Raw genomic sequence first — 9,387 nt, 5'->3', positions numbered from 1 at the left:
TTGATCATCCTATTGGGATGATCCCGGCTCTACCCAATAGGATGATCTGTAGTGGGACGATAGATCAGATCAAAAATATGAAAAATAGAAATAACAAAAAATAGAACAGTAGATATTGTCCATTGTTGGGTGTATAGAACAAAAATCTGTAATAATGGATAAATATCTGGTTAACTCTAATAAATAGGTTGCATTACCCTTTGCTTGTATAATATATATATATATACATATATATATATTGCTGCATAGTCTCCAATGATTACAACTGTATGTATAAAACAATGTTGTATATAGCCTAACTTTTTGTGTAGACAAACATGATTCTTCTACCTCACATACAAGCCACAGGAGGAGATTTTTTGTTACCCACAGCAAGAATCAGTCCAATCAAAAAAAGCGGTTTACATTTAACACAAGAAACCAGTAAAACTGGAATAAAAAAATCTATTTGGCATGACTTCTGATCACAGGTAGGAATAGTTAACACGAATATGTTTTGTGTGTGTGCTATAGCACTCATGTTTTATGTAAATGTGACGCCACATAAATATTTACCTGATATTTGAGTTGTGAGGATCTGTTTCGTTGTTTGCAACGAAACTACATTTCATCAATTAATGTCTTAATTTACTTGACCAGCAGATCCATTTTTAATTCCTCGTGTGAAATATGCCAAAGGGTTTCATAACATATTTGTTGGCACTCAGAAGTATCCAGTGTACTTTAAACGGACCGATAACAATCTAAGGTTAACTCATATCAGCAGAAACACTGCACAATCCCAAGTCATAAACTGTAAAAGCAAACTTTGAAGGGAAGGTACAATCCTGAAATGACGCTCTTGGTCTTTTAGTCCCGCCCATTTGGCTGATGACGTATGGACGCGGAAGTGCCGCCAAAAAAACTGCCGCCGTAGCTGTTTTCAACACATGTAGAGACATGTTTGTCAGAAAGCTCAGTGACTTAATTTACAGTCACCGTGGCTCTTATTTGTCATTGAGAAACTCGGATCTGATCCAGCCCGGAAAGCCGCACATATGTGGGGATGTACAGCTCTGAGTTCTTCAGAAAACAGCCCAGTTCGTTATAACCTGAAGTGTACCTGCACTAAGTAAGTCATTAGGATGGAGAATGGGGTGGCATCCACCAAAGAAGAGGGCTTCCTCTCCAGAATGGCTCTCAATGACAACAAAGCTGGTATGGAAGGTCTTGACAGAGACAAGATCAATAAGATCATCATGGAAACCTCCAAGGTAAGTGCTCACAAATCAAAGACACGCGCATGACAAACCTGAGGTCACATACCCGATAGTCATCTACACAACTGTCTCCGAGAGGATGCAAATAACCGAATGATTAGTTTTTAGAACATAAGCATGGATAATTTGTTGACGTGCCGTTCTGTATGTCTTTATGTTTTGCTAGGATGGATGGAAAATAAGGGCAGCAATATACTGAAACACGCACAAAAAATACATAGAAGTACTACATATAAGGCAATTCTAACAAGCATGAAATGTTTGACACCTTTATTCTCCAACAAAGCCTGAACTCTCTTAGCTAAGCTTTCTTGTCATTTCTTTAAGCAGTCTTCAGGAATAGTTCTCCAGGCTTCCTGGAAGACATTTAAAGCTCTTCTATGGATGTTGGCTCCTTTTAGATGATGCCACACTGTTCCATGCTCTCCATGACCGATAGTGTTGCATTGTGTGCTTTTTGTACCCAAGTTTTTACTGCACCGGCAGTGTGTTTGGACACAAGCCTTAATTCAGATGGTGTGAAAAATGAAGTTGTTGCTAATCACACGCTTTCCAGATGTTATTGTACGGTGGATTCAAATCCGATGATACTTTTCTGTGTTCATAATTTAATCAGTTTTAACAAGAAACCATGACAAAGCCTCCACCGTGCTCCACAGATGGCTGCACACATCCACTATTTAACCTTTCTCTTGACCACCTGCATACATACTGATGACAATTTGAACAAAAAATTTAAAATGTGGATTCAGCACTCCACAAGACCCGTTGCTGCTGATTTTCAGTCCACTTCTTGTGTAATTTGACACACATGAGCCTTTTCTTCTAGTTTGCCTTCCTTAAGAATGGCTTCTCGACAGGCACCCTTCAACTGACATTATTTCTGATGATGCATTTTTATAGATTTTTTATATCACTATATAAATGTCATAATTCATTCCTTACAGTAATATGAATAGCTTTTGTATAATGGTGTTCTAAAATGTTATTTTGAAATATGTAGATGAGGCATTACATTGTTAAGTATGTTTCAGTTTGCAGTATTATAAAAGCTTACACGTGTATGTGGACAGTTTCTCGCTGCTATAGTCATTGTGGACATTGTGGGAGCAAAATCTAAAAATTGACTCTTTTTTTTTTTTTTTCCGGTTTACTTGGATGTATCTAGCTTTAACCAATAAAAGGCACAAATGACACTGTGGACAATATGAACCTCCGTCCACTTTTGTAGATTGTATCCTGTTCCCCTTTGCGTCCACTATCCTCTGTGTAATGACATCCAGTCCTAAAAATAAATGAGCGATAGTAGCTTTTTATTAAAGCTGTAAAACAGAGTTCTTATAACTCCCCATTGTCCTTGTCCTTCCTGGGCAGGGATCTAAGTTTTACGAGAATGAGCTGAAGAGAGATCAGCAGGTGAACCAGCGCATTACGAAAATGATGCTACAGAAGGCACGGATCACAGAGCAGCAGTTAAAAAAAGCACAAGCTCAGGTAAGATGTAAGGGATTCACATGGCCAAAGCTCACTTCTTTTTAAAGAGGTGACCCGAAAATCACACAGACACAACTCAGGTGAGCTTCAAGCAACTGGCTTCTTTTCATTTTATTCTCTCTGTGTAGGTGGAAAAGGTTTCCACAGCGCTGGAGAAGAGTCGTGATCTAAGCCGTGTGATTGTACATGTGGACATGGATGCTTTCTACGCTGCTGTTGAAATGAGAGACTGTCCTGAACTGAAGGACAAGCCCATGGCCGTAGGATCCATGAGCATGCTGGTGGGTTAAAAACATTGCTATTGTGGCTAATGGACACGCTCAGGGTGTAGGCGCCACAGATACTGACTATGAATTATGTCTGAACTCTGAAACAAGATATTAAAGGTTTATTTCAAATATAAACCACACTGCACTGAAATATAGTATACACATGCTCTCACTACTTTACAAACTACACGGAGATTAAGTATTGAAATCATGGCCATTTAAGATCCAGAACAGCCACTCTCTCTGTTTCATTCATATCGCCTCTTTTCCTTTCACAGTCGACCTCTAACTATCACGCCAGGAAATATGGGGTTCGAGCTGCCATGCCTGGCTTCATTGCAAAGAAACTCTGCCCTAGTTTAGTCATTGTTCCACTTAACTTTGATAAGTACAGAGCTGTGAGCAATGAGGTAAGCGCAATACCTAAAAACACACATGCAAACAAATTCTTTCAGTGGCTTGTTGCTCAACAGGTGCCCACCTGTCTGTGCTTCTGTTAGATCCGGGAGATCTTTGCAGACTATGACCCGAACTTTCAGCCAATGAGCCTGGATGAAGCTTATCTAGATTTCACAGACCACCTGGAGCAGAGGCAGCACTGGCCAGAGTCCACACGTACACATCACTTCCGTGTCAGAGACATAAACACAGGTAGGGATTTGTTTTTCTTTAATATATACACACAAACACATTGATATTAAGTTTTATATATCAGGAATCCATTTAATTGTTGTGTGATTTATTTATTTTTCTTGTAAAGATGAGAAAAAAGCTGAGCCTTCCCAGGAAGCTGTGACAGAGGTGAGAGAGCTCTCCCCAGTACTGTTTGAGGACAGCCCAGGCTCCTCTCCCAGCCCAGTGGGCCCTGAAGGTGTGCATGCTCCTGCAGGTGATTTTGAGGTGTTTGGGACATCTGTTGAAGAGGCTGTGCGAGAGATGCGCTTCCGCATTGAGCAGAAGACTATGCTGACTGCCAGTGCAGGTGAGCGAGAAACCAGTCTGCTTTTAATTTAAAACACTCTCATTTTAACTGTATAACAGGGATATACAGTAATAAATCTCACATCCTGAGCTCTAAGCAGTCACTGAACATCGCTGATCCCTGTGCCATTGTTAAAGCTGCTGTCATTACGAATACCTATTTATTTATTGCTCTATTTATGATAGTTTACAACATATTTTGATACTAAATTTTTATTACTTTTGTTTGACTGTACACCAAGTTCATCAGTTCATTCTAATCTAATGCAACCCTGACAAGTCTAGTATGCATATTTTGGGAATTATTATGCATGCTTTACCAGCTGTTTGGGGAAAAAAATAGCCAATGATATTTTCCAATCTTCCAGGAATTGCGCCAAACATGATGCTGGCTAAGGTGTGCAGTGACAAAAACAAACCCAATGGACAATACAGACTCCCATCCACCAGAGAGGCAGTGATGGACTTCATCCAGAACCTTCCAGTTCGCAAAGTACAGTACCCATTGCTCAAATTAAAGCATTAGCAGAGCTGTGTGCTTGTAGTATATTGCTTGACACTGTAAGATTTTTAGTATTTTTCTTTTTCTTTTACTGCAACAGTGCAAATAACGTTTGAGTTTGGACTCGCTTGTTCGCAAACCTCACTCCTCTGGGTTAGAGCTGAGACAACCCACTGCAGTATGAGGCTCATGGTTCATAATAGTCACAGTCTGTGGCTCAACTTGATAACAGAACAAAGTTAAAACTGCAGTTGTAACATATTTGTGTCTGTGAGCAGACATGATGGAGTCCATTTGGTAAAAGATACATCAGCTGGATGTTTTTCAAGGGTTTAATAGTAAACAGAAGATGTTTTTAGAAGTAGAAAAACAAACATAGAAGTTTGTTTTTGGGCTCTTACATGTGTAATCCTGCTCTGTGAAAAAGCATTGGATGTGTTAAATAACCATCTGAAATAAGGTTTGTTAGCTTGATGCTAGAAGAGTGGCTTTTTAAAAAAAAACAAAATTGATTTGTGATCTCAAACAAGAAACACAATTGCTACAATTTTTTTCCTTTTTATCTTGTGTTTGGACTTTCTCCGGTGATTTAGTTATTGCTTTCTCCAGTTTATTTGTAGCATGTTTAAAGCTACTTTCAGTTGTTCCCTTATTCACAACGGGTCTCCGCAGCGGGTATCTCTGAATATTTGGTTTTTACCCCAGAAATCCATGTGTCTCACGTTCAAAGGATCTGTGTCTCCTCCCAGAATCGAACCAGGGATCTTTTGCTTGTTAGCTGAATGTGTTTGTTTTTTTCCTCCTAATTGTCTTCATTGATTTCTTTAAATAAATGTTAATTGTGAAGTTCTGAGTAGAATGCAGTATAAAGGTTTACAGACATGTTGTGGAGTCACTGTGAAACATGGCTGAAAGGCTAAAAACATGTTTATGTGCTTTTCTAGGTTTGTGGCATAGGAAAGGTGAGTGAGAAGATGCTGAACGCTTTGGGTATAAGTACCTGCTCCCATCTTGGCCAGCAGATGGCGTTGCTGTCATTGCTGTTCTCGGAGACAGCCTGGCATCATTTCCTGGAGGTTTCTCTGGGACTGGGCTCCACATATATACCCAGGTACTGTCTGCTTTCTTCATAACATTCAAGTACAACTGATCTCCAGAAGAAGGAGATAAAGCTGACTGTCTCTACTGTCACACAGGCATGAAGAAAGAAAAAGCATGAGCACAGAGAGGTTTTTTAACAATTTTAATTAATATTTGATAGTTTAAAAAAACGGTTTCCTTCTTTCGGCTCTCTTCTAATTTCTCTGTCATACTCTCAATATTTACAGGACCTTTAAAGAACTGAGTAAAGTTGAGGAGCAGTTGTCTTTGTGCAGGGAGCTCTGTGAAGATCTAGCAGAAGACATGAAGAAAGAAGGTCTGAAGGTATTGATCAGTGTTATTGTAACCTTTAAACCCATATCTGTGCATATCCGCTGTATAAGAAGATTTTCTTTAACATCTTTTCAGCTACCTTACATCAACTTTTTTCAGACAAGAGGCAAGTTAAAGGAAAAGCTAAACCCCTGACCCCTTCATTACAGCTGTGTCATCCCCCTGTCATCTTCTTTCTAGATCGCAGTGCCTCCTTCCATAGGGCACGAGCGATCACTGAATGATTTGATGGCTTAAAAGTTGTGTAAAGTTGAACACCTACACATTGTGGACCGACATGTTAGACGCCGCTCTCTATCACCATCATCGAAATAGCAAAAGAGGGAAAGAAAAAACAATTTCTTTTGAAAGTATGATGCTCTGTCGCTCCAATACATTTCCAGAAACAGGAAGAAGCTATTTTGGCAGCACATGGAGGCTCGACACCTTCCTAACACACAATTCTTATACTTGGCCTTCTTAGATTTACTGTGTCTCCAAACAGAGTCTCGTACAGTTACTCTAACATGTTCATTCCCTTTTGAATTGATACAGTAAGGACTGGATGGCTTAGCACAACTATTACCCCCCCTACCTGGGTCCTGATGTGGCTTTGATAGCTGCAGGAAATGGAGGACCATTAAAGAGACAGAAGGGGGCTACTATCAGCTTTGAACATATCGCCATAAAAACTCACAAAATGGATTCTGACAAGTCAATCACTGATATGATTATACAGATTTCCATCTCTTTCCTGGTACTATTATTTACGTCTAATTAGAGTGCAGGCTGAAATGGCCGTGACTGTTTGCCTAATATGAATTTAAAGGCGTATATATATATTTTTGTCTTCCTGGAAGGGTAAAACGGTAACACTGAAGCTCAAGAATGTGAACTTCGAGGTGAAAACTAGGGCAATGACGCTGCCGTGTGCTGTTGCCACAGTGGATGAGATCTTCGCTGTTGCTAAGGACCTCCTGAAAACGGAAATAGAAAATGAGAGTCCTCAGCCACTCAGACTGAGGCTCATGGGTAATTAGATATAACAATAAAACTGACATACCAATTAATATAACTAGCTTGAAATGAACCTAAATGATGTGTGACAAGCTTCATGTGGAAATAATAACACAGCTGGCATTCGTTTAGAGGTTTTCTCCGGATGATTTGTTTTTGTGCTTGTAGGTGTTCGAATTTCTGCCTTCGCTAGTTTGGATGATAAAAAGCCCTTGCAGAAGAGCATCGTCGGCTTTCTGCAGAGCGGCAAGGCAGACTGCTCTAGTTCTTCCCAAGGGATGCTTCAAAAACTGGGGAATGAGCATCTCTCCGATGCTTACTCCTTCCACACCTCGCCACTTATGTGCCCCCTAGTGGAACAGAAACACCAGAGACAAGAAGACCTTCCCTGGCGGAGTAAGCAGAGGCAGACAGAAGGAAGCCAGGCGACTGTGGGACTCCAGCAGTCTTTCTTTCAAAGGGCTCATGTTAGAAGACTGCAACTCGAGGCAGCTAATGCAGCCACAAAAAATGAGGGGAGCAGGGAAAACGCTCCAGTGATTGCTAACACAGGGACTCCGGCCACAGCAAGTGAAAACAACCATTTACCGCCCGATCTCTCAGAAAGTCCCAGTCCTGTACAGGCGCATGCATCCACATCAGCCTGTGAAGAATCAGAAACCCTCACATGTCCCGTGTGCTTCAGAAAGGTGGAAACAACCGACCTGAATGTCTTCAACACGCATATAGACCAATGTCTTAGCAACGCCTCTCAAAAAACAAACAATGGCACAGAGTCAGACACAGAGTCAGAGTCGGGTCTAAAGAAGGACCGCGAAGAACGTGCAGCAGTGAACAAACTGAGGAGGCGGCACGAGGCTCAAGAGAAGAAGTCAAAAGTCAACCCTCAGAAAGGCCAGAGCAGCGTAAAAAAAGATTCTGTTCAAAAGGTTTCGTTGATTAAAGACGACAACAAAACTGCGACCTCGCAAGAGCCTCAGCCATCTAATAGCAAAGGGCCAGTCTTCGTCTGCCCAGTGTGTCAGCTGACCCAGGAGACTCATGACCTCGCTGTCTTCAACCACCACGTTGACCTCTGCCTGAACCAGGAGGTCTTACATGAGCTGGGGAGACAGACATCATCCTCCATAAATCCATCTCCAGTTAAAAATAGCAAGAGCACAGGTAAGTGCGTGTATTAAACAAAGGGAACCTCGTTGTGTGTGTATTCTGAAAAAAATGTTTTTCATTACGATGCATGCAGTCGCTACATGCTTCGGCTACATGAAGGTACTAACAGCAACCCTCTTTTCTGGCAGAAACTAGTCTGTCCTGATGACAGGAGCGATCCTGTTAGCCGAGTCTATAAGCTGTATGACAGCGGAGTTAACAGAAGGAATGTGTATTTGGGAAGGTGTCGGTGGCCTATGACCTTGTTATTTACAGACAGTGACACTATGTGAGACGTTTGTATCGATTCAGACCAGGAAAAGACATCTCATTTCACCCCATGGGGCTCCCTTTGCCCCGGCCTTGGAAATTGCTAAATCACTTTCTCACCTATTCATTTCCTACAATGAACTGCACCCCGGTTTCCTCTTAAACAAGCCTGCCTCAGAAATTGCACTCTTTATATCCCTGGTGCTGCGATTGTGCACCTCCTCAATGGAAGTCATTTTTATGTCAGAGAAAAGACAGCGGGGGATACATTATTTTTTCTGTCCATGCCAATAAGTGTCCCTTTCTGTTTGTAGACGGAGGACATCTTCTGCTAAAGCAAGCAAGCAAAGGCAAAAGCAAAAGGTGAGACGGCTTGTTTACAAATCGCTTCACTGAATGCTGACACGCGATCTCTTCTTGTTCCATTTAGTGTGACTGAAGTAGCATTGAAATTTTATATGTATAAATAAAAAAAGTATTCATTGTTGTGTGTTCTTTTTATGATTTAGACGGGACACGCCTTCGTCTCCTCCGTCTAAAAAGGTTAAAAGCCTCGGTCCTTGCAACACCATCGACAAGTTCTTCAGGTGACAGTCATTCAGGGGCAACCTCCAGCCTAGTGCGGATGAACTGAGGAAGTAAAAACGCAGCTCTTCTATTCCCTCGGCTTCCCTGCGCAGTTTTTATTCATCCTGCGGTCACTGCGCACAAAGCTTGTTAAGTTTGCACATAGAAGATGCTCCTAAAACACCTGGCTTGTCTGCTCTAAGCGATATCCAAAATGAAAGATGAAGACAAGTCCAATAATTCCTTTTAATGCATTTTTATTTAATGGTCAGGCTAGATATATATTTTTTATTTATCTTCATTAAGTTATTTTATTCTGACATTGTCACATTTGTGTTTTTGTGTCACTTTTAATTGTAGTGTATACCTTTAATAATGACGAAAAGAGAATTTTTTTTTATCATTTAAATTGTTGCAATAAATTATTCTGCTGAAATCTCACTTTTAGGGACATTTTTTTTACACT

The 9,387-nt window shown here is 40.8% G+C and overlaps 1 protein-coding gene across 1 annotated transcript; it reads left to right on the top strand.

Annotated features, from left to right (window-relative positions):
* Positions 1–874: 874 nt before the first annotated feature.
* Positions 875–9,362, top strand: polk (polymerase (DNA directed) kappa). Its single transcript, XM_084946280.1, has 14 exons — positions 875–1,253; positions 2,634–2,753; positions 2,882–3,034; positions 3,301–3,432; positions 3,523–3,673; positions 3,783–4,004; positions 4,372–4,496; positions 5,450–5,616; positions 5,702–5,734; positions 5,834–5,930; positions 6,779–6,950; positions 7,104–8,099; positions 8,669–8,717; positions 8,864–9,362. The coding sequence occupies exons 1-14, from the start codon at positions 1,125–1,127 to the stop codon at positions 8,943–8,945; spliced, it is 2,628 nt and encodes an 875-aa protein (XP_084802406.1). The 5' UTR covers positions 875–1,124; the 3' UTR covers positions 8,946–9,362.
* The last annotated feature ends 25 nt before the right edge of the window (positions 9,363–9,387 follow it).

The sequence above is a fragment of the Perissodus microlepis genome, chromosome 12, assembly GCF_051167445.1.
Source record: "Perissodus microlepis isolate ML-2025 ecotype Zambia chromosome 12, ASM5116744v1, whole genome shotgun sequence".
In the NCBI taxonomy this organism is placed as follows: Eukaryota; Metazoa; Chordata; class Actinopteri; order Cichliformes; family Cichlidae; genus Perissodus; species Perissodus microlepis.
The sequence above is the reverse complement of the archived record's forward strand: the minus strand, read 5'-3'. Positions and strand labels throughout refer to the sequence as shown.

Excerpts from the sequence above, each read along its gene's own strand:
- polk (XM_084946280.1), top strand. The coding sequence starts at position 1,125 with ATGGAGAATGGGGTGGCATCCACCAAAGAAGAGGGCTTCCTCTCCAGA. Across the intron at positions 6,951-7,103 it reads ACTCAGACTGAGGCTCATGG|GTGTTCGAATTTCTGCCTTC; the intron begins GTAATTAGATAT and ends TTGTGCTTGTAG. Across the intron at positions 8,100-8,668 it reads TAAAAATAGCAAGAGCACAG|ACGGAGGACATCTTCTGCTA; the intron begins GTAAGTGCGTGT and ends TTCTGTTTGTAG.